General features: G+C 39.4%; 1 protein-coding gene across 7 annotated transcripts in view; it reads right to left on the bottom strand.

Moving 5' to 3' along the window:
- The window catches only part of CFAP61 (cilia and flagella associated protein 61), a 163,662-nt gene that overhangs the window by 115,927 nt on the left and 22,072 nt on the right, over positions 1-25,663 (bottom strand). For all 7 annotated transcript variants that reach the window (XM_081950243.1, XM_081950245.1, XM_081950247.1 and 4 more), the window contains 5 exons: positions 22,699-22,766; positions 20,281-20,359; positions 5,869-6,052; positions 3,320-3,359; positions 2,046-2,185 (listed from right to left, as the gene is read on the bottom strand). In XM_081950243.1, the coding sequence (XP_081806369.1) occupies positions 2,046-2,185; positions 3,320-3,359; positions 5,869-6,052; positions 20,281-20,359; positions 22,699-22,766 (511 nt within the window). The remainder of the gene's footprint in view (positions 1-2,045; positions 2,186-3,319; positions 3,360-5,868; positions 6,053-20,280; positions 20,360-22,698; positions 22,767-25,663) is intronic.

The following is a 25,663-nucleotide window of genomic DNA, read 5'->3' as shown; positions in this document are numbered from 1 at the left end:
CATTAAAATGATAAAATAATAAATGACAACAATAAAATAACTACTGTTAAAAGATGGGAAAAAGGGGAACACAAATTATGATACAGAGTTTTCATATCGAAGTTGGTTTGAGAGCCCATTACTGTGTTCACGGGGAATTTAAATATATTACATCTCATATTATATCAACACTATAAATTTTCATCAGGCTAATATTTATGCCTTTTCTAATACTTCATTCAATTTCCAGCTGAATCCTTGCCAGGCGAGATAGAAAACTCCTGCCAGATGACAATACAAAACTACTGATTTTAGAAAATTATTCAACCTGTTTTCATCTTGCTGCTGTTTTTTAGGACTATTTTCTTTTACTATTCATAAACAAGTTGCACAAAGAGCTGAAAATAAAGTAGGTTTGAAACATGGATACTTTTCTAAAAGAAAGAAAGTGTTTACTCTTACGTTAATACAAAATCCATTTTATAGTGACTTTAGATGTTCTTTTCCTCTTTTTCTAGGTGCCTAACAGTGCAGTTTGCTTCTATCTCTTGCATATATGTGTTAATAGTACAAAAATAGCCTCTGCATATGTAATTAGTTACAATAAGCAAAGTGTGTTAAATAACCTTAAAAATGTACCTTAAAAATGTACCACCTAAAAAAAAGACCTATTATAGAAATAACAAAGTGGGAGAAAGCTATCTTAGTCTGTACATGCTCATTTTCCTCTCAGTAAAGAATTAACTCATTTTAGAAGCCTTGACTGTCCAGATATAAAGGCACCATTATTGTGCTTTGCATTCAAAATTGAAGAGAAGTATCCATTAAGCATTTCAGGCTACACTTCGTTGTATTATTATTTTCCAGCCCTCAGTCATAAGTAGCAAACCTGGTATTGCATTTGCCATCTTCTAGTTATTGTATAAGGCTTCTCCTTTTTTTACAATCTTTGCCAATCAGTTTTTCATTTGGAGCTTTTCCCTTTATCTTGGTAAGTTTGTACTTTTAGTTCTCCTACCCCCATGCCCCCATGCTGTTTCTAGACAGCTTGCTTTTATCCATTTTCAGCAACTCACTTTCTATTCACATGTTTTTTAAACCTTCACAGTGCAAACACATTGCATTGATTTTTGCTTTTTATATATATCTTCATCATATTAGCACTATCTTATACTCAGATTTTTCCATTACTGCTCCATTTTCCATGCACATCCATATTTTCTTCAGGAATTATACTTTAATTTGAGAGACTTCAGATGAAACCTGGTGGTCCAGGTTTTTCTAATTTCACATACATTTTCTCTCATTTCTCATTCATACCAAATCTGATCAATAATGCTTTCATATTGTTGGTTCATATAAAGGAGCAAATGTTGAAACAGCTAAAATAATGTTTGTTTAATGTGGTTTATATTTTAAGGTTTTATGTTTTATGCTACTTTAACGTTTAATTTACTATTACTTTTGTTTGTTTGCTATTTTGTGAGCGATATTTGGAAAATGGCTGTTCTGTGACATTTAAATAGATATTCAAACTTATGTATAGGATGGAGCATAATATTGGGAAGAATACAGATATACAGACAGTACAAATATATTCAAAAGTTATCCCCCAGTCCAGATATGCCTTGAGCTTGAGTATGCAAAACTGGTAATCCAATACATTCCATTCACTCCAACAATACTGTATGATGAATTAAAATTTAACAAATCTACATTTTAGTCCTTAATCAGTATGACATGGTACATTGCCTTGTAAGGCTTTACTAGGCAATAATCACCACTTTAGTTGCACCCAGGAGTGAACTGATAACTAGTGCAGTTCCTGAAGCAAGGATGACACTTGGGTATAATGTGGCATATCTACTGTCTGTGTTGCTGTGTTTTGGACAAATGCTAAGTTCTGAGTGGTTTTTAAATACATTGCATTACATTAATCCATTGACAGGTGAAAAGAGCATGAGTATCTGCCTAAAGGGCTTTCCATTGTAGGAAATGGCATGCATTCATTTCCAATCAAAACATTTTATCTGAAAATAGTTGTGAGAGCAAAATGTATTACTAACTTGAGCAATCCAGATCGATGAAATACATATAGCTCCTGATCCAGTGTAGAATTGATGAAGGGAACAATCCTAACAAAACTCTGGATCAGGTGAAATTCAGGGACCATATGTGGCACTGTGATGATGCAAAAGTCTTTGTCCTAAAAAGTAGTAACAATTTTAAAAAAAGGAACTGCAAATACAAAATATAGGATAGGATTATAGAACGTGAGTTAAGTCTTTTCCCACTTCTCACTTTTCTCACTTCTTTACTAAACTTTCCAACATTTGGCGATTTATCAGCAGGGCCTTGGACAAACTGTAAGAAGCTGAAGCACGTACAGGGCAAGGAAGGAAACCAAGGCTGCCATTCCCTTGTACAATCAGTCCCTGAATCCAAGCCATGAAAGAATTAGTCAAATAAAAGCTGCCTAGAGTCGCTTCAAACTCCAAGCTGGGTAGCATATAAATTTAATATATAAATAAATAAGCACCGTGTAGTCCTGCCTTGGCCCTACCATATTCATTTGCTAAGATGGCACTCTGTAAACTCATGCTGGTTATCAGGTGGCATTGAAGGCTGATGGATAAATACCGTATGTATAGCAAGAAATCAATATTATTTTTGTTGCTATGATTTTCTATCATCAAAGGTCACCTGGGGTAGTTTCAGGGGTGGGTTCCGGCAGGCACTCCTGCCGCTTTGCTCATGTGTGTGCTTCGCGCGTGTGCGCTTGATGCGCACTATGCATCAAACGCTTGATGCATGCTTGATGCACCCTGTCCATGCGCAGAACTGAAAAACAAGATGGCGTTGTGTCACTATGGGAATCAGTTTGGGGGTGTGGCAGGCCTGGGTCGCTGCCGGTTCCAGCGACCCAGGCTGCCAAACCACTACCAGTTCAGCTGAACCGGTAGGAACCTGCCACTGGGTAGTTTGTTGTTACTTCAACAGAAAGAAAGAGGTGAGTGTTGATGCTAATTTTAACAGAAATAAATGCATCAAACCAATGCTTATGATTTAGCATTGTGCCACCAAATTATAATGTGATAAGGAGCAGGAACAATCACGTCTGTGAAGATTCCATTGCAGACTTGTATTAAGTTTTATTACAATCCCTCTAAAAATATTTACAATAATTCGAAAATTATTTGGTCATTTTCCCCTCAAAAACAATGTTGCCCTGTGCAAACAAGCATGATGGTTAGCAAATAATATAATAGTAATTAATTCACAATAAATTACTTTATACACATTTAGTATGAAACGTTTAAAATCAACATGTCATACTTACTGGGAAAAGTTCAAAAACGAAATGTAAGAAATCCAGTGACCTGTAAATAAAGCCAAGTACTTTAAAGAAATATGGTATTTGCAGCATGTAAATGCACTTTAGCCATTTCCCACAACTAAAAACCAAATATAAGATGAAACACAAACCAAACAATTGATCAACAAAGTGCTTTAATGGATATCCCATTAAAGTCAATAATAGTAATCCTCTTGCCCTTGCATCAGAGTCTCTTAATTATCACCTCGTTTTCTCTCTCCTTCCATTCACTGCAAACAAATACTTCTCATCTACTTTTTGAGCTGAATCTTTTACTTCATCATTCTTTTCTACAGGTCCTTCCCATATGCATTTAAGTAGAATACACCTTTTATCTTATTGTTCAATTATGACTGGATTGAGAAAACTACTAGGACACAATGTTTCTTTGTAGAAATAAGCTTAGGGATAACCAAATTCTATTGTTTTTCTGCTTAGTTTACTTGCTGTATTTCATTCTCCAATGGAGAGATTTGACTCTCAACATAAGCACAACATAAGCAAAAGTCAAAATTAATAAGGGAAATTAAAAGAAAGGCCCAGAGAAGAGGGAAGAAAATCAATTAAGTTTAGTAGTTTAATGGGTAAAGTTGCTTTTAAATTAAGACTGGGCAAGGTTTTTCAAGCTAAGTATTGCAGTTGATTGTAGAGAAGCAGGTAAGGGAGTGCCCTCTCAAAAGTGGTTGGGGCCAAAAGAATAATTGTTCAGGACTCAATTACAAGCAAAATTAGATCAATTAAAATTAAATTGCAAATGAAATATAGTTAGCACAATGTTAGATGACAATCCCTAATTGATGGGACCCAGAACATGTCCCTTTTACCTGGTGACATGGTGGAGACCTTGGCCCCAAATGAATGGCTTTTTAGAATAAATGATCACTTTCAACTATACCCAGGAGCAAATTTGGAGCCAGTGCAGCTTGTGGAACAGGTGTGCAACAAAAAAGCCTCCCATAATTGCCCAGACTGTTTCATTCTTGAACAACTGAGGTTCTTTAGGAAGAGCCATATGTAGAGCGCCTTGCATTGAGGAGGTGACCAAAGAATGAGTTATTATATGCTGTGCCACCTAATCCAGGAACAGGCACAAGAGGCACATAACATTAATCTGTACAAAGGTTCCCCAGGCCATGGCTGCAATTCAAACAAAAACTGTGCATTGAATAGGACACCAAAATTGTCTATCAATTTTGTCTCGAGTAGTGCAGTCCCATCCAGAACTAAGGATAGAAAATCAGCAGAATAGGAGATCCTGATACCCAAAGCCACAGTGTCTTGCTAGAGTTGAGCTAAAGCCTTTTCATCCTATGCAGACCCTGTTCATTCCCATTAAGACCTCTATGGCCTCTAGGCAATAAAACCCAATCTCTTCAATGTCACTTGGCTATCTGGGGGCAGAGACATAAAGCTGAATGTTATAGTACATTGATATTACCTCAGCCCATGCCTTTGAATGACCTCACCCAGAGTTTTCATGTAGATGTTTGTGGAGAGTTAGTCAAGCCCTCAGACACCCCATATGAAAGGCCATGGGCAGACTTCTCCTTGCATCCATCAGCCTTTTGAGGTAGACCAAATTAGAAAGCCAAAGGGATGAATGTAGCTACTACTTTCATTATATGATTACAATAACAGAATCTTGCATATCTGAATATGCATGTCTCTCCCTCTTTGTGAGAACAGGGAGGGTCAAGTCTGAAATACTTCCTTAAACTATATTTTTGTTTTGTATTCAAATTTATTTTATCTGACTGTTGTATTTGGTTGTGGTTCTTTCTGTTCCTCAAGCTTATTCCCATAGCTCCTTACATAATCACACTGAATGGAACTGACCCTAGAAGTGGAAGGAAAAGCAGCATAATACTATGTCCCAACTCTGGCCAGGCAGTCAGGATATTATGGTTAATGGTATCGATGTCATCATGTAAATGTCACAAAGTAAGTTAATTCATTCAGGTGCTAGACACAAATTCTGTACATCATAGTGACATTTGTTTGACGATGTCTCTTTGCATGGAGCATTATTTTGTTGACATCAGAGTTTGCTGCACACATTCTTGAATGGGGGACTAGGAATTACAGACAGGTAAGTTGTCCTGACTCTTTCTTTCAGAATAAAAATGTCGATTAATTGCTAGGCTTATAGTAATAGTGGCATAGGAAGCAAGATCAACTCCCTTTCCTGTAATGTTCTATGGCTGCTATCCCAATTCAATATTTCTATGTAAGTAAACAATTGGTATCACTTTTATCAGAAAAGTAATATTTATCTTCCAAGTTCCAATGATATACTTACGTTTAAACTTCTCTGTACAGTGAGCTGTCCTATTTATTTCTACCTACCTATAAATTATAAATAGCTTGATCTTATAAAAGATTGATAAGCAAGGTATATCTACTTCAGGTAAATAGAATATTACATAGATCAATAATATAAAATATGACTGCTTTCAGAAAATTCATTTTTGCCCTTAAATTGCTTTATTATCATGTATCTAATATGTACTTGCCTTGTTTCATGTTGCTCATCAATACAAAAGAGCTGGATACAAAATGCATTTACTTCTCCTTTATATATAGGATGGAAAAGTTGTCTTTCAAAACTATTAGTAGATGGTGTTTCAGTTGCTTTCAGATCCTTACTTTTGTCGCTTTCTAGTGGCTGTTCTAATGAAACCTGAGCAAGTATTTCCTCTTTCTGCAATAAGAAGCAATAAAAAAGAGAGGCTTGGTTTCATTTATATTAGAGTACCACAATATTATTCACAAAATCTTTGAGGCGTCATCCTGAAAAGTAGAGTACAGATATAAAACTGGTAATATGCATCATATATACTCTGTGTGTGTGTGTGTGTGTGTAGAGTTTGTGTGTGTGTATACATACACATACACACAAACACACTCACTAAATATCAACTAAAATGAAATAAAATACATATTAAAGGAGAGTGAGTTTGATGTAATGGTTAAGGCAGCAGGCTAGAAACCAAAAGATTGGGAGTCCTAGTCCCATTTTAGCCATGAAAGGCAACTGGGTGTCACTCTCTCTCAGGCCAACTATTCTCACAGGGTTGTTGTTGCGAGGAAATAGGGGAAGAATGGAGAATTAGGTATGTTAGCCACCTTCAGTTATTTATCAAAATAGTAATGGCAGAATATAAATACGTATATAAACCAAGATACCTCAAATGGGCTAATTTACAGAATGTATCCCACAACTGGGACCCATGATTCCTATGAAATTGAAATTTGACAAATTTTGGCAAATTTTATAAAACATTTTATTACATAAAAATTATCATAAAACAATTTATGACATAATATAAAATGTCATAAAACATTTCCTGTGCTGATGTTTGACTGTGGTATATAATACAACATGGGTTATTTTCAAGGCAGAGACATCTTTGAATGTATCCCAATTTTTTCAGTGAAGGCAGTTCTGTCATTGTTGAAGCCACTGAAGAATCTGATAAAGAAATCTCTCTGAAAGAAAGATGCAGTGGATCATCAGTTGTCTAGTACTTTATATGAGGAACATCACCCCTGCTACATCTTATTAACTCTAATTAGTTTAAACTTCAGTCAACAAATAAGGAAGAAGTGAAGCTAGATACTTCCACAATACCAATCCAGAATGAACTTTTTGATAAGTGTCCAGCAAAGTGTCCAGATTTCAAGCAAACCATGCAATGGGATACAGTATATACAAGTCAATTCTAATGAAGACAAAAAGGTAATAATTTTTAAAAAATTGTTTGTACCTGAGAACATGCAGCCTCAGAGACCTGCTTTTTTCAATAATGTGTAAAAGCAGGGACAAATATAATAGATAAATATGTAGGTTTAGCAGAGAATGTTGTCAATGTGGAGGCTGCAACATCTAATTAAACTAAAATTTTTGGAAATTTTTTAACATTGTAAAATTCTTAAATTGAAAATAATGCAAGAGACAAGCTATTAAGCTAACAGGATTCCCTGGAAAATTTAAATGCTTCTAATATAAAGAAATATAATAGGAATAGGTTGGGAGTTTGATAGAAAATAGAAGTTTACCACTCCTAGATGGATTCAGCAGTCCAAAGTATGGGTCAAGTTCAGGACAGTGGAAGGTTCTAGGCTGGCTGTGAAGCAAGTTATGAGGTTGAACTTAGCGGAAGAAAGCTTTACCCAAAATGTTGTACTAGCTGTATCATTCATTCATTCATTCATTCATTCATTCAATCAATCAAATAATGGAGCCACCTCACTAGTTTGCCAGTTCTCTGGCATCCCCATAATCAGGTATAATCAGGTCTTGAGGATCTTTGTAAAGTTAGGAATAATGGTGCCAATTTAATCTCGAGGAAAGGCTGTTCAACAATGTGTCACAGCTGAGAAGGCCTTCTGTGTAGGACCCACCAAATGTAGCTCCCTAAATGATGAAACTACTACTTCTTGCGAATGTATGTAATACTCTTGCTTCTTATTTTCCTCACAACATAATTTCATTTCTAATGTTGGCCAGTGTGCTCAGTAAAAAAATGACAAGTTATCTGATCATACCCTGTCCTGTCCTGTCCTGCCCTGTCCTACCGTACCTTATCTTACTTTCTTATCTTATCTTAATAACAGTCCTGTGAGGTGGGTTGGGCTGAGAGACACAGAGATTGCCCAAAGTCACAAAGCTAGCTTTCATGCCTAAGGGAGGCCTAGAAGTTTCCTGGTTTCCAGGCCTGCATCTTCATCACTATACCACATTGATTATAATCCTACATGTTTGTTATCTGTGTATTTACCTGCTACTGATGTTGAAATAATGCTTCAGGCACTTGTTCTGAAAAGGGGCGTTGGTCTTACCTGACATGCTCCTTCTTGATGTGCGGGGAGATAGTCCAATCGAATGGGTTTTTGCTCCTCACTTCTTCTTGAGGCTGAGTCAATCAATTCTTGGTCACGCCTCCCTCATCTGCACATGCCCAGGTTTTGATGAAGGCGTAGTGATTGACTGACATTTTCCAGTGCTGGTTCCGGTTCTTCCTGGATTCAGGTCTTGACAGCCACCAAGGTGGGGTTGGACTATCTCCCCACACATCGAGGAGCATTTCAGGTAAGACCCACGCCCCTTCTCCACTGTGTTGGGGGAGATAGTCCAATGGAATGGGGCATACCAAAGCTGGCAGTCCTAAGGGTGGGTAGCAGTCTGGTCCTGAGTCTCCACATCCCTATGCACCTTCTGAAGTACCCTCCTGCCATATGTGGCTTTGGCTGAGGCAAAGGAGTCCAGCTTGTAGTGTCTTATGAATGGTGATGGGGAAGACCTTGTTGCTGCCCTACAGATTTCTTCGATTGAAGCCTGTGTGTTCCATGCCGTCATAGTGGCTGCGCTCCTTGTCGAGTGGTCTGTCTTGGTATCATAGGCCTTGGTGATGCAAGACCTTAGCCACCGACCTATGGTCGAGGGTGTCACTCTGCTGCCCATTGTTGTAGACTGGAACGATATGAAGAGAGCCTCCATTTTCCTAAACGGAGCTGTTCTCTTGATATAGGTTGTGAGGGCCTTCCTCACATCCAGGGTGTGCCATTTCTTCTCTTGAGTGTGAGTGGGGCTCGGACAGAAGTCTGGCAATATTCATTCTTGCCTTCAGTGAAAAGAATTCACCATGGGAAGGATGGCTAAACGTAGAACCACTCTGTTAGGATGGATTACACACAGGTCCTCTCTGGTGGAGAGTGCTGCCAGTTCTGATATTCATCTGGCCGAGGTGATGGCCACTAAAAAGGCTACCTTGAGGGTAAGGAGTCTTAGGCTACTTGATTCTAATAGTTCAAATGGTCTGAGGTGAGTGCTTCCAGCACTCTAGTCAAGTCTCATGTGGGATAACTGTGCACCACTGGCAGCTTCAGGTTGGTTGCACCCTTAATTAATCTGTGCACCACCGGGTGTTGTGCCACGGAATTCAGGTTTTCACACGACAATACTGAAGCTAAGGCTGATGTCTGTCTGTGTACAGTGTTTGGGGAGAGACCCGTGTCTAGGCCCCCCTGAAGAAATTCCAGGATCCTAGGTATTGAAGTGCTCATTGGGTCAAGATTCATTCTGGAGCACTAGCTACATAAGTTTCTCTAGGTCACATCATAGATCCTGCTTGTGGAAGGTCCTAGTGGCCTGTATTGTTTGTATGGCCCTATCACTGAACTTACATTGGCTTAGGGCTGCCCATTAAAGTGCCAAACAGTCAGTTGTAGCCATTGTGGTTCTGGGTAGACTATGGCTCCCTGGCTGAGGGAGATCCTGTCCGGTGGTATCTTCCAGGGTCGGAATATCAACAGACTGACCAGGTCTGCGAACCATGGATGCCTGGGCCAGTGTGGTGCTAGGAGTAGAATGTCCGCTCCTTCCCCTAGTACCTTCTTGATTACTCTCGGAATGAGGGGAAGTGGGGGGAAGGCATAGAGTAGGCCCCTGGGCCATAGGCTTTGGAGTGTGTTTGCTCCTTCCACCCCTGGTATTGGATACCTGGAATAGAACCTGTTTAGCTGAGTGTTTGTTGGGGAGGTGAAAAGATCCAGGATCAGTTCTCCAAACTTTCTTGACAGTTCCCTGAATAGGTTTAGGTGGAGTTGCCACTCTGCATGATCGACTGTGGTCCTGTTGAGCCAGTCCGCCTGCATGTTGGTTGTTCCTGAGATGTGCTCCGCTCTGATGGAGAGCAGATGCCTCTCTGCCCAGAGACCCAGCTGTTCGGCCTCCTGCATGAGTACCCTGGAGTGGGTGCCCCCTTGATGGTTGATGTGGGCCTTGGTGGACATTGTCCATCAGGATGAGAATGGGGTGCCCTATGGCCCTGTCCTGGAATTGCTTCAGGGCTTGGTGTGTTGCCCTTAGTTCCAGCCAATTGATGTTGTTCCAGAGGTCTTGCTGGGACCAGTGTCCGTGTGCTATCTGGGATTGGCCATGTGTCCCCCAGCCAAAAAGGCTGGCATCTGTGGTAATGGTTAGCCTGTTGGGTTCCTTGAATCCAGATCCCTTCCTTAGTGCTTGTGAACTCTACCATTGGAGAGATTGCCACACCTTCAGCAGGGTATGGATCTTGGTTTTGGAGTTGCTCCTGCCTGACCATTGGTACTAATATACACGATATCATCTTGCCCGGGAGATGAGACAGAAGGCTCCAGGGCACTGCAAATTAATTTCCTTGAATTTGTTTTACTAGGGTCCTTATGAGGAGCTGGCATTCCTGAGACAGGGACACCTCGCATGCATTGGTATCTATTACTGCCCCCAGATGCAGAAGTCGATTGGAAGGAACCGTCTGACTTTTGTTGAAATTCACTGAAAATCTGTGATCCTGTAAGATCTGGGTTGTGACTCAGAGGTCCTCTATTGCTCAGCAGTAAAAGGATGATTGGATTAGGATATCGTCCAGGTAGCATTGGACATGTACAGGGATTGCCCTGAAGTGTGCTGCTACCACCGCCAGAAGTTTGCTGAAGGTTCTGGTGCTGAGGATAGACCGAATGGTAGGGCCCTGTATTGGTAATGCTGACTGGCATAGTGAAATCAGAGGAACTTCCGATGTAATGGAAGGATCCTTTGTGAAGCATGAACTTTTGCCTTTTTCCCAGTTGCTGCCTTGGTGGTCAGCCTAGGATCTTGGGGTCTTCTGGACCAATTAGGGTTTGGGATCCTCCCTGGCTGTCCCTGGTGATTCAGAACCCATGTGGTCTGCTATTTGCCCTCCTTTTGTCTTTTAAGCAGGCCGGCTCCTTTGCAGGCGTCCTGTCATCGCTGGGCAGAGATTTAGATATTCCCCACTGTTCCACAGATTTCCAGTTTACGTTCAAAATCTGGTTCGGCGGCACAGCTACTATGCCAGTCTATGCCAGGGAGTCATCCCTAAGCCTCTGTGCTTCACCATTGGGAAACACCCCCCCCCCCCGCAGGCTGGGTTGCCAGTGATTCTTGACCACTGTCACTGTTCTTGCTGGCCGCTGTTCCGGGCTAAGCAGCCGGGGGGTCCCTGCACTCCACTTAATAGAGTCGCTATCCCACACATGGGCCAGCTTGGCTAGAAAGCTGAAGCTGCCAAAGTTGCTGGCCTTCCAATGGCCGCTTCTTTCCCAGAGCCGGGATCTTACTATTTAGGAGTCCAATGGAATGCTTTTCTTTGTCTTGTCCAGCACTTTTCTCTCATGTCCTCTCTCTCGAAGGCTGAGTCAAAAACAGGGGCATGTGCAGACGAGGGAGGCGTGACCAAGAATTGATTGGCTCAATCTTAAGAGGAAGTGAGGAGCGAAAATCCATTCCATTGGACTATCTCCCCAATACAGTGGTGAACAGCAGGGAGCCTGAGGATTTCTCACATTATTCTAGGTCTAGAAATTAAGACCCCAAGGCTCTGTTATGTGAGAGTAGTGAGCCTTTGAAGACTTATGGCAGCCCTTCTAGTCACAAACCAGGAGGTTCTGAGAGCCTTAGAATGACTTTAATACAGATAGTCCTTGACTGATTATCATCATTGAACCCACTTGCTCCCAGTGGTATTTGGAAAAGAAGTCTCTGTTTAGGACTCTTCTTCTAGAAAATGTTACTACCAGGGACCTCAGAAATGAACCTTCTCTGCTGCTATCCGTCCCGCATTACAACAGTTCCAACTCTTTTGGAATTTAGGAGAGCCCTTAAGATACGTTTCAGTTAGCCATTGAGTATCTCTATAAAATGGATATCTCCTCCCCCTTTATTGTATGACTATCTATATTACTAAATATTTGTTTAGCACAAGAGGATTAATAATTATTATGTAACATTAGTATGACATTTTAACCTTTATTATGGATGGAGAGTACACAGCTCACTCAGTTGTAAATGAAGTTATTTATAAGCCTGAATAAGGTTTAACTAATCCAACAAATAAACAAACAGTCCTTCCTTGGGAAGGGAGTATTTTCATGGAAAAGAGAAAAGAAGTAATTAAAATAATTTATTAAGAATGAAAAATAGGGAGAAGAATTCTCCTGTCTCCTCCTCTTTAACTTGTGTCTAACTGCTTAATCAATTATTAAAAATGTACAGCAACTATATTAGGAAGAGAATGTATGTGGATTGTCTGATGGGCAGAGGACAGGAATGATCAAAACTCCCACATCTATCTATCCTGTCAAATGTAGCTGCCACATCTTCTTTGTTTCTGAACCCTGTGTGGGAGTATAACAAAAGTTAAATAAACTGCCAAACCCTGTGCAATGTATAGTTGGAGCAAAGGCCCAATTTCCTCAGACTTTATGCAATAATATGCTAAATCTGGCAACCTTGAAGATTAGGGAACAGACCAGTCCTTAAACAGACCAGTCCTTTCATTAGGACAAAATCAGTGGAAAGTCTTGCATTTTTATTTCTGACCATCCCATAACAGACCTTACTTTGGATAGGATTCTTAGTACATTATTATTTATGACCATCAGGTGGCACTACTTACTGAGCACTTCTGTACAATTTCTCAGTATGTATTATGCCTTAAGGCTCTTGTCTCCAGACAAACTGTAATAGAGATTTATAGTGGGATACCAGTAGTTGCTTCTGACCAGCAGATACAACTAATTATTAAGTAGTACATTTGATTCCAAATAGATTTGCCTCCATTTGGTTTAGTAGGAACACTTTGTCCAAACTCCATGCCATGGAAATGCAAATGCTCCATTGGATATTGGGCATCTCCGTTCTTGACCACATCACAAAGGACACCATTCAACAACATTTTGGTGTAACACCAATTATAGAGAAAATGAGGGAAGGCTAACTCCACTTATATGGACATGTCCAGAGAGCAGCACTTTCCACTGTGGACAAGACTGCTTACCAACTAGAAGTCAATGGCCGGTGACCTTGCGGGTGTCCAAAACAGAGATGGCAAGACACCATCAACAAAGATATGAAAACCACAGGCCTGCAACCTGGAGACGCAGTTGACCATGCAAAGTGGCATTCAATGATCCGAAAAGGAGGAGGAGGAGGAAGAGGAGGAGGAACAAGAAGAAGACAGCAACAACAAAGGCTTTGTCTAAAGGAATTAGAAGACCTCCTAATTCAGAAGCAGTTTCTGTTCCTCTTTGGTTCCCTACACTCAAAAACTATCCAATCAGCCCAGTGGTTTCCATTTTTTTTTACTACGGTTCGCTCAAGTGTGCGTGCTCCCGCGCATGCACAGAATGGGCAGAGTCTCTCACCACCACTACCAATTTGGCCAATCTGGGCCAAACCGGGAGCAACCCACCTCTGAATGAGCCCATTGCTCTACTATTGTAATGCAATGGACATGGGGTTTGCCTTTAAAAACCATTCCAAAGCATCAATCAGTCTAGAGGTGCAGGCAGTGATAGATTTTCCTTGATACACCCATGTTTCCAGTTTGCTTCGAAGTGCTAGTTATGACCTATTAAGCTGTACATGTTAGGATCTGATTATTTGAGGAACTGCCCGTTTCCCATACTATGTGCCTGGTTGATACTGGTTTGATGCCCTCTGAGTTTAATCAGAGAGTGTCATCTGCCAAGACCCAGGAAGCTTATTCTGTTGCAACGCTTATCCTCTGGAATGTGGTTTCTCCCCCCCCCCAAGATCTAGATCAGTGATGGCGAACCTATGGCATGCGTGCCACATGTGGCACACGGAGCCATTTGTCTGGGCATGCGAGGTGCTGCCCTGTCAGCTGGCCAGCGCGCATGTGCGTGCTGGCCAGCTGAGTTCAGGCTTGAGGGACCTTCAGGAGGCTTCCCTGAAGACTCCGGAATGCAAAAAAAGGGCTATATGGGCAAACCGGAGGTTCGGGAACGGACTTCCGGTTTGCTCGGAGAGCCGTTTTGACTGCTCCGGAGGCTTCAGGGAAGCATCCTGAAGGTCCCTCAAGCCTTCGGAGCGCTCAAAATGACCCTCCGAGCAAACCGGAAGTCACTTCCGGTTTGCTCAGAGATTCATTTTGATTGCTCTGGAGGCTTCAGGGAAGTCTCCTGAAGGTCCCTCAAGCCTTCGGAGCGCTCAAAACGACCCTCTGAGCAAACCGGAAGTCACTTCCGGTTTGCTCCAAGGTTCGTTTTGACTGCTCCAGAGGCTTCAGGGAAGCATCCTGAAGGTCCCTCAAGCCTCCGAGGGGGCGGGGGAGGCTGTTTCGCCCTCCCCAGGCTCCTATAAAGTCTCTAGACCGTGGGGAGGGCAAAAAAAGCATGCAAAAAATGGGAGGGAGTGTCTGTAGTGCGCATATTGCATTATGGGTGCAGCACGCCTGCACACTACCCCCCTGCGCTCCCCCCACTTATGGCACATGAGCCAAAAAAGGTTTGCCATCGCTGATCTAGGTGGTTTCTACCCTCAATGATATTTCAGAGGGTCTTAAAAATGAGGCTGTTCTCACAGGCCCTGGGCTAGGGTGCATGGAACCCTTTGATGGATGTGTTTTCATATGTCTTGGATTGTTAGTTGGATTTGCCATCTATTCTTTATTTGTCTTACTGTTTTATGAGCCACCTAAACTCAGTAAGGAATCAATTGGTGCCAAAATCAAATATAGGAGTAAAATAGTCTTTGCTATTTGAATACATATGGAGAGACCAGCCATCTCTTTTCACTTTTGATTACTAAGAAAGTTGATTGAATAAATGCATTCTTTTTTAGTTACAGGGATACAATATTTTTGTAATGAAGGAATGATTTTTACCTGTGAACCTTCCAGCTCCAATTCTTTGAAGCCAGTATAAATTTCCAATTGGAAATTCTGTAATATTCCAGTTAACAAAATCCTTCTGTTTGGATTCAGATCTTTCAAAGTGAAGTCTTTACAACGTGAAAGAAAACCAAGAAAATGAGCACAACTTACCGTATTTTCCGGAGTATAAGACACCCCAGAGTATAAGATGCACCAAGGTTTTGAAGAGGCAAATTAAAAAAAAGCTTTTGCACTCTGCAAACCTCCCCAAAACAGCCTGTTTTTCGTGAAAACAGGCCCTTTTTCTTTTTCAAAAAAAAAAAGGGCATGAATAGCTCTTAGGAGGCTTGTAGAGTGTTCCTGGGAGGATTGGGGGGGGGGAATGAGCAAAAAACAGCCAGTTTTTTGTGGAAAAGGGCGTTTTTTGTCAAAAAAGGGCATTAGGAAGCTTATAGAGTGCTCCTGGGGCCGGGGGGGGGGCAAAATTGAGCAAAAAATGGCCCATGTTTTATTCATTTCTGCCCTCCCAAGCCCCCAGGAGCTCTCTGAAAGCCTCCTACAAGCTATGCATGGCCATTTTGGTGAGGGGGCGGGATTTCAGGAGGCAAAAAGAAGCTGTATTCAGTGTATAAGACGCACCTAGATTTTCAGCCTTTTTTTTGAGGGAAAAAGGTACGTCTTATAATCTGAAAAATATGGTACTCCTTAAAATGCTGTATGTATTTTATAGTTTTTTCTTATCAATTGATAGATAAGATGGCACTCATATATTTTAATGTAAAAACACATAGAAATAAAATGATAAATTTCATTGGTGTGAACAAAAGATCAAACAATCAATATTACATTACATTGTTATTTTAACAAAAATAATTGATTTGAACAATTTTAAAAATATGACAGTTTAGTTAATTGGAAAAAAGCTATGGCCCATATTTGAGGGCATTTAGTTTTGGAAAAATTCAAATAAATAATAATAATCAATAACAGCTGTGCTCGTTCAACATGAATAGACAGAGCTATGGAAGAAACCAAAATAATGAGCTTATATAAAGTTAACAGGGTATAAATGATGAATAAGATAATATAATCAAATATTTATATGGCTTTGAAGAAAAAGTATTTAAAAATTTAATATTTTAAAAGCAGGCAATGTAACCGAGTCAATGGTTGGAGAAATTCTGTTTTCATGGCATCTTCTATGCTACCTATATAAAGTGTCCTGCTAAGGGGGTTCAATGTAATTATTGCAACAAGAGTGGACACTTTTACAAAATCTGTATGCTTAATTATTCTAATGAGGCAATACATGGAGTCAACAGATGTGATTTTACTTTTGATAACAAAGATGTGTATGTTGAAATCTCAAAATGCTGAGTTCAAACCAGCAAGATCTAGCTAATTATTTCTACTAATCAGCCGTAATTAAATAAATAAATTATTGTCAAGCCAGTGAATTTTTATGTACTAGAAGAAATGCATCTAGAATCAAAACATTATACTGAATAATTTTAAGCAGGATTAATAGAAAAATAAAATGGAAACATTTACAGTATCCTAATAATGTATTGACAAATCTATGTTTCAAAAATAAGAAATACTTTTTGAAAGAGCTTACTGGAAGATAACACACTGAATTTGCAATAGGGAGAAAGTAAATCAAGAAGCTCAAGATGGTGACTGCTCACTTTAGATAAATTTGTTGCATCACTAAAAAACAACTGGAATGAGCTACAGGATTAATATGCTCAATATTAATATATTTTCTGGATCAAATTAATCTCAAAAATATTTTATAGCATTGGGTAAGTTTTCTCTTACCGCTAAAGATAAGCATTTTCTCTAATAATTGCCTCTCAAAACTGGGCATATCATTTTACTTTAGCTGAAAGTAGAAAGACTATTGAAATAGAAGAGACCCCATTGAAAACAGTAGGTAGAAAGTTCAAATTTCCTGACTGAAAGGACCACAGAAGAAGGTAAGAACCCACTGTTGTAATGTCATAGGGGATATAGAATACTAGACTTCTCTTCTGATGTCCTGTATATATAGGAAGTAAATGTTTGTAGGGGAGAGACTACTTTATCCATGAAAGTTCTTCACATAAATAAAGATTTTGAAAATCCAGATCATCTGACAGCTTCTATGGAGCGGCTCTTTACTGCATATATTCACCTTTAATCAGTGAATCAAAAAGAGGGGTGACTTAGGTTGTTATCCTCTTTGAATATGCATGTATATCTGTGAAGGACTACTGAACTCAGTGGGACAACTACAGAGTGAGAGTGCATATGTTTTCTTATGTTTGATTCCTAGAGTGTTTTGATATTTCCTTTTGCAAACAGAAAAAAGGATTCATTTTCCAGTTTCTACCTTAGTTTAGGTGGAGAGTGTTGAAGTAAGCAAATATTTCTCTATCACAGAAGCTTCCTATTTTTAATTTCCTGGTAATAAGACCCTTGAACTCAATGGGAACTTAATTAAAGAGAAACACCCAGATTTTTGTAATCTCTCTTTCTAGAATTGTGTATGTGTCCTTGTATATAGGCAATTTCCATGTGAAAATGATTGGTGTTTGTATATAACCACAAAAGGTCACTTACACGAATAGGATGCTTCATTTTAAAGGCAATTAACTTTAACCACTAATAAGTAATCAACTTATTATTTTCTTTTTTGGAGTATAGTGTCTGAAAGAATTCTTGCATACTCGCATGCATCGATGCTATACATGTATATCTTTTGGGGTAAAAATCTCCAGTATTGGTTTTATTAAAACTTACAAATTTTATCTAAGAAGGCAGGGATCCTAGGAAACATACAAAACATTTGTATATGTTCACAACCATTTTTTCTTTCCTAAATTCTGTGTTGTTCACATTTAAAAGAAAACGTAGATTAATCTGGAACGAAATATATAAAGTACTGAGAATGCCCAAGCATAAATTTAAAGTAGTGGAAAACTAAACTGTCTATAGAGATTCTCAATTATCCAGGTCATAGTTCTCTCAAAAGTGCTTTTTTTTCAAAAGGCAACTGTACTGTTTTTTCCCTTGAGGAAGAACAAAACATTTCGTTTATCATCCAAGAAACTTCATCAGTTGTGATGGAGGCATGGTGGGGGGGGGGGGGAGAGGGAAGGATGGAAGAAGAGGTACTGATAATTGAGACTGGGTGGTGTTGGGATGATAGAATAGGTTCTGATCAAATTAGGGGATGATGGAAGGATTGTATTTCTTTGCAGTCATCTGATCCATTAGCACTCTTTGTGAGAGCTCTTGAAGCCACTTGGAGGTTTATCTTTGCCCTCAGGATGCAATTGGTTGTGGAATCTTCTTGGCACTGCTGCAAAGGGCCTTTTTTACACCTCTTTCAAACCAATGATCCTCTCTATCCAAAACATGGACTTTTCTGTCTTAAAAAGAGTGACTTTATTTTTTCAAATGCTGAATCTTGTCCTGATGGGTTTGATCTCCTATGTTGTGACATGCACTTGTGAAGTACTTGCTTTATTTCTCCAATGTACACATCTGCACTTCTCACTGCATTGTATTACATATATTACACTGTTCAGTTATTGTCTGTGCATTTTATTCTTGGGGTAGATTCTGCTTTAGTGTATTCTTGAGTTTAAAGTGTATTTGTATGTTCTACTGGTTGAAAATCCTCCTGAGCTTTTCAGATATTTCTGCAACCTATGGAATGATAAGGTTGCTATGTTTGTTGTTCTCTTCTTTGTCTGTAATGGAAGAACTCCTGCTGGATCTTTTTCTGGATTTGATGACGAACCATTAGAATAACCATAAGTTGTGAGGGATTCCTTGACATGTTTTAGTTCTGTTTCTTTTCCCTCTTCACTGATGGGCAAACTTTCAGCTGGTGGAGTAGGGTTTTGATCACTCCCATTTTGAGCACCACTGGGTTGTGAAAATCAAAATGTAAATACTGATCTCTCTGTGTGGGTTTTCTGTAAACTTCAATGTTAAGACTTAAGTTTACAGAACTTACATTAAAGTTACATTTCTATTTATTAGTAGGAACTTGAGTTTTGCCTTCATCTTCACCTCTATTTCCAAGAAAAATGCCTTACCATCTCTACTTTGCTTCATGACAATATATTTTTGTAGCTAGGCCATTTTTTTCTTGAAAAAACAAATAAGGGTGGAACATTGTATTAGTGAGTATGGAGTTTTATAAAGGAAGAGAGAAATTATCTAAGGAAAGGTGATCCACTGCATTCAATTTTTCCTTAAATTCTTAAATATTCTTCAAAAGAGCTAAAAAAATATCTAAATGCAGGGCCCAAGATCCAGCCCCTATTAATTTAAAGTAATAATAGTTTAAAGGATTTAAAGGATAGCTTTAAAGTATTCTGTGCAACCTATGGGGCTTGGGGTAATGATCCTCCATACGTGAATGGAACATTTAAGCCAGTTTGATTCAAATGTATATTCTTCTAGAATGATTTCGAATGAATATATAATGGAGAAAATGACGGTAAGAAAACAAATGATGAACTTTGAAATAAAAAATATTAAGCGGAAATTAAGGATAATCAAAATAAGAAAAACATTTTAAAAATGTAAAAGAAATGAAGTCAACCACCATGAGACAGAGAAATGTAGATGCCTCCCAAAAGCTAGAATTATAACAAATTTATGACTTAGCTAGCATCAGAAAGCATCATACTGGTATGCATTACTAAAATTCTCTGGCCACTTCTGTAAATTATTGCTACATGACTCATAAATTTTTATCTAGTTCTTAACTTAGATTTAGAAGATATAACATATTTTTCGGAGTATAAGATGCACCTTTTTTCCTCAAAAAAGCTGAAAATCTGGGTGCGTTTTATACACCGAATACAGCATTTTTTGCCTCCCAAAGCCCTGCCCCTTCATCAAAATGGCTTTGCATACACTTATGGAGGCTTTCAGAAAGCTCCTGGGGGTTGGAAAGGGCAGAAATGAGCAAAAATGTGCCTTTTTTGCCCCCACCAGCCCCCAGGAGCACTCTATAAGCCTCCACAAGGCTATGCATGCAATTTGTTTGACAAAAAACAGGCCCTTTTTTTGCTCGTTCCCCCCCCCCCAAGGCTTTTCATGCCTTTTTTTTTTAAATGCTGTATTCAGTGTATAAGACTATACTCCGAAAAATACGGTAAATAAACCTACAGTGAATGCAGAAGATATAAATAAGTAAGATATAAAAAATTAAGAGTCCAAAAATTAGATTCAGAGGACTTGCCTGAATACTTTCTTTAGATAGTGTTGCACTTGCATTTGAAGCTTGAGAAAAGATGCTTTCAATTTTGCTGGATCTCTGTCAGAATACAATTGGAGGGGAGGGAAAAAATCTGTTAATAGCATTTATATTTCTCTATTATGTCCTAAAAACAATATTTGAGTTACTGGTCATAGCTAATCAATAGTATTGGTGCATTCTTTTGGAAGCCATAGCAGACCTTTTTAGGATTATGAAATGTTGTAGTCATCACTTTTTGTGTAGTACACATACACATTGGTAATATTTTCATTTCTGAACACATATTTTAATAAGGGTTTGATCAGAAATTTCATTGTAATATTCTGAGAAATGAAAATAGTGAGAGATAAGGATTGCTTGATTGTACATAAAATTTTTGGAACATTTAATTTAATTTAATTTTAATTTTATTAAATTTATAGACCGCCCCCTCTCCCCAAAGGGACTCGGGGCGGTGTCTTTATCTTTGCAAATATGGATTCTGTATCCACGTAGTCTCAATGCATGATTTAGAATGTTTTAGAACTGAGGAATTCTCATCCCCCAACAATGTGTACAGGTGGTCCTCATTTAGCAACTATCTTATTTAGCAATGGTTCACGATTACAACAGTGATGAAGAAGTAATTTTACAGTAACCCCTGCATTTTCAGTTGAAGTAAGATGATAAGTAGTGATTTCACAACCACTTCACTTAAAACCCAATTACCAGCCCAATTATGATTGCTAAATGAAGATGGAATAGGACAACTTGCCACATCTGGCTGGCTGCAATCATCTTACTTTTCCGGTTCGCCATGGCCACCTTGGCCTTTTGGCTATGATGAAGCATAGAAAAAGACTACTGGGTTTCTGTGTATAATATGCTTCCAATGAACTCTGCACACCTTCTTGTTGATACTGAGCTCAATATGCATGCTGAAAATACAAATTCTTCATTTGTTTTGAGAAAAAATACCGCCTGACAAATGCAGTAAAATATTAGAACAATGTATTTTTCTGTTTTTCACGTTTTTCCAAAACAATTTCAAGCACTCTTTTTTAACTGTCTCTACTCCATATACAGCCAGGCAAGGAACAATTAATTTTAACAAATATTTTCATTTAATTCTGAAAAAGACATCTCACTTTTTCTCAAGGTTGTATGAAAATAGTATAGATTAGCAACTCACTACCTTGATGATCTGAAATGAAAAAGAAGGGACCTAGGAGGGAGTTTCAATTTCCATTATTTTCTGTGGTCAGAAGACTCAGAATGTCAAGGCTTGTTCTTTATATAACCTTTCTGAGCAAACTAAAGACTCACCTAATCCTCTATGTCTATGGAGATTCTCAGTCATCCAGGTCATGGTTGTTCCAAAGGTGCTTTTTTCAAGAGGCAACTGGACTTTCTGGTTTTTCTTTGAAGACGTTTCGCTTCTCATCCAAGAGCTAAAAGAAGCTTCTTGGATGAGAAGTGAAACAGCTTCAAAGAAAAATCAGAACATCCGGTTGAAAAAAGCATCTTTGGGACAATCTAATCCTGTATTTTTTTTTGTTCAGTTTTTAAGGTATGCTTTTCTCACTGGCATGTATGCGGTGTAAGTTTTGCCTTAAAAATATTAACTGGTCATTTTTATATTTATTTATATTTCACATTTCTAAAACTGCCCAGGGGTAAAAGTTTGGTAGAGTGTGAGAGAATGATTAGAATTGGTGAAAGCATCTAACTGCAGATGGTGAGAAGTGCTGCTTGGAGTGATACATTTGCTTTGGAAATCATCATCTGTCATGGCAACAATGGAACTGTATAAAAAGGCCAAGGCGGAGTTCAAGTAATCTAATTCAAATCTCACTCTCCATAGATGGCACCCGAAAGTACCTACTCCAGCCTTGACCTGACATACCTACCAAAAATAAATGTTTGTTTGGAAGTTTAAAAAGGATGCACACAGCTTTCAAACTTTTCAGTCTGGAACAACTAACAAGGCTAACATTTTAACTTTATTTAGGATCGCTCAGTAATGTATACATACACTTTTCACCTTAATTCAGATAAAGTTATTATAATACATCAAATACAATGGTAACATACAAATGTTTTTGAAAAAGGCTAGTTTAGTCTGTTGTAGCAAAAAAACAACCTTATGATAATTTTAAAATTATTGGAGCCCATTTAATCAGATGCAGCTATGTATATATGTGAAGTAATTGCACATACATTCACATCCATGGATTCTACTTAAATGTAACCATGAAAAATTATGTAAACCTGACATTTATCATTCTTCAGCTATATTCAGCTTTCAAAAGCAAAGCTAAACCCAAAACTAGTTTAATTGGAAGGTACAATATGAAAGTCCGACTTCTTAAGGAAGATTTAATTTTCAGCATTAAGGTATTCCTGCAGATATTTACCTGGATATCTGTATTCTGGGTATCCATAATCTCTTCTCTTTGACTTCCTACGCTAATGTTTTCATCTCCTGAATGAGTAAATGGAAGTAAGAGAAAATAAAGCATAAAGTAAATTATAAAGTAAGCAGTTTTCTTATAGTATGAACTTATTTTTATATTCAGTTCTATATATTTTTTAAACTTTCAGCAGGGGGAATCAGTTCTGAAATGTGGATTCCTAATAAGTCTCAGAGTGAAATGCCTTTAAGCTTAACAGCACTTTCTTCTAGGTAGTGATGTTTAATAACCTATGCTCAATTTTTAATAATTATCAATTTTAGTTTTCAAAATTTCAGAGACAGTATTTTTAAAATTCATGATAATTGCAAATTAAAAATTGTATGCATTCATGACGATTGCAAATTTCTTAATATTCATTAGTAAAAATCTAGAATGAGGGAATAAGGAGCCAAGTACAGCTGCTTGGGTACAAAAAAATCTCTCAGATGGATCATTCTATCCCAACATTTGTGACCAATTAAAGAGCTAGTAACTACATTTGCGGGAGGATATCTCTTCTGATACCTAAAAGCTGTACCCATATAAAATAGTGGCAATTTAGATCGTTGTTGGTGTGTGGGTGGATTTAAGAGAGCACAGGTGGTATCAGTATTAGTGATGGCAGCAGACTGCATCAGTATTAGTGTTATCATTAGATTTGCAGAAATCTGGTGCATCACTAAAGCTTTTTGCTGTGATCCAGTGGTCACTAAGCATATAGGATGTTTTTGTCCACAGCCTACATTTATCTGCTGCTCCATCTCTACCCATCATTTTGGCCTAGGGCACGTGAGGCATTGCCCTGTCAGCTCCAGTGCGTGACTTCGGCCTTCATTGGCCATTTTAGACTGTTTTTTGTCCTCTAGAGGCTTCCCTGAAACCTCCAAAGGGCAAAAAGCAACTCAAACGCGCATACCAGAAGTTCAGAAACGGACTTCCGGTTTGTGTGTTGGACCATTTTTCTCCCTGCATAGGTTTCATGGAAGCCCCCGGAAGGCGAAAAACAGCCTTATGAGCTTCCTGAAGCGTCTGGAAGCCTAAAAACAGTCCTATGGGCAAACCGGAAATCCGTTCCTGAACTTCCAGTTTGCCCGTAGGGGTGTTTTTCGTCCTCCGGAGGGACTCTAAGCAGGGTGGGGGAGGCTGTTCCCCCCCCCCAAGTCCTAGAAAGCCTCTGGAGCCTAGGGAGGGTGAAAAATGGGTCCATTGTGCACCAAAAAAGGGGGGTCATGCGCACATGTGCGCGGGTGGGGGAGTTGCACACATAGAATTATGTGTGTGGGCACGCCTGCGCACAACCCCCTGCACTCACCCCACTTTTGCGTGCGGTGGGGAAAAGGTTAGCCATCACTGAGAGTTAGGGACTGTTCTCCTCCTACCCTTCGCTGCCCCTTTTTCGTCCCCCAGGTTTCTCCCCCAGTCTCCCACCTCTACCATTTTGCTCTGCTGTTACGGCCCTAGCTGTTCATCCTGGGTAATGGAACTCAGTCTCTTCCATCCCAGGCCCTTCCTCGCGGGCCTTTGGGAGAAATACTCTTCACCCCGGCCTTTTGGGCTCAAAAGATCGTTAGCTGCCAGCCAATTGGAGGAAGGGGAGGGAAAGAGAGAGAGAGAGGGAGGAAGAAAGTGTTTTGTGTCAAGTTCCCAGTTGCCTCAGGTCAGAGCTAGAAAATCCTTTGCATTCCCTCCACCCCAAAATTATATATATATATTTATACCAACAAGGAGAATGGCTAGTCTTTGAAATATGTACCACATTCTTAGGTAGAGTTATAACTGAAAGGCATGTAAACTAGGAGTTATCTGATATAGAGTTACAGTATATTCCACTGAAGCAGGGATCTTCAAAAACTTACAAGGAAATCAGCAGCTGGGGAATAGCTAATAAATCCTTTGCATTCCCCCCACCCCAAAATGTGGGGAATAGCTAGAAAATCCTTTGCATTCCTCCCTCCCCCAAAAATGTTGGGGAATATTTCTTTGTGCTGAGAGGGCCTTTTTCCTCTCTTTTATCTTTGCACAGGCTTAAATGTGTATTATTAAGAGTTCACCATTGTTCTGTGGTAAGGTTCCCCAACACGTTTCAACCATAGATATACTTCACATTTTGAAAACACATTTAGGCTCCCTCAAATTGGTTTTCTATTACATTGAGATAGTGATTGTGTTAAAGTATCAAATTTAAATATTAATATCCTGGTTTCATGTCCCCATAAAATTGATGGAATGTTCTTTATATTAGTTCTACTTACCATTTCCATCTTTGGGGAGCAAGTGAATTTGCCAGTTTGTATGTGGAAAGGGTACCGCCAGGAAATCTCACAGATAGAAAAACAGGAGTTTTGAAACACCAATTTGTATGTGGAAAGGATACCACCAGGACATCTTACAGATAGCAAAACAGGAGTTTTGAAAAGCTATAAGCAAACATTTGGGGGGGGGGGGGATGCAAAGGATTTTCTAGTTATTCCCCACATTTTGGGGTGAGGGAATGCAAAGGATTTTCTAGCTATTCCACAACATTTCAGGATGGGGGGAATGCAAATGCAAAGGATTTTCTAGCTCTGACCCGAGGCAACTGGGAACTCGACACAAAACACTTTCTACCTCCCTCTCTCTCTCTTTCTCCTTCCCTTCCTCCGATTGGCTGGTATCTTGAGCCCAAAAGGCCGGGGTGAAGAGTATTTATCCCAAAGGCCCGTGAGGAAGGGCCTGGGACAGAAGAGGCTGAATCCCATTACCCAGGACGAACAGCTAGGGCCCTAACAGCGGAGACGAAATGGCAGAGGTGGATGACTGGGGGAGAAACCCTGGGGGTGAAAAAGGGGCCGTGAAGGGTAGGAGGAGAACAGTCCCATTCCGATCACTGATCTATAGAGACATGCCAGACATGCAGTTGACCATGACTTTTTTTTTTAAGCCTGTA

This window comes from Natrix helvetica (assembly GCF_964273705.1).
Source record: "Natrix helvetica genome assembly, chromosome: 4".
NCBI lineage: Eukaryota > Metazoa > Chordata > Lepidosauria > Squamata > Natricidae > Natrix > Natrix helvetica.
This window is presented reverse-complemented; position numbering and strand designations above follow the sequence as displayed.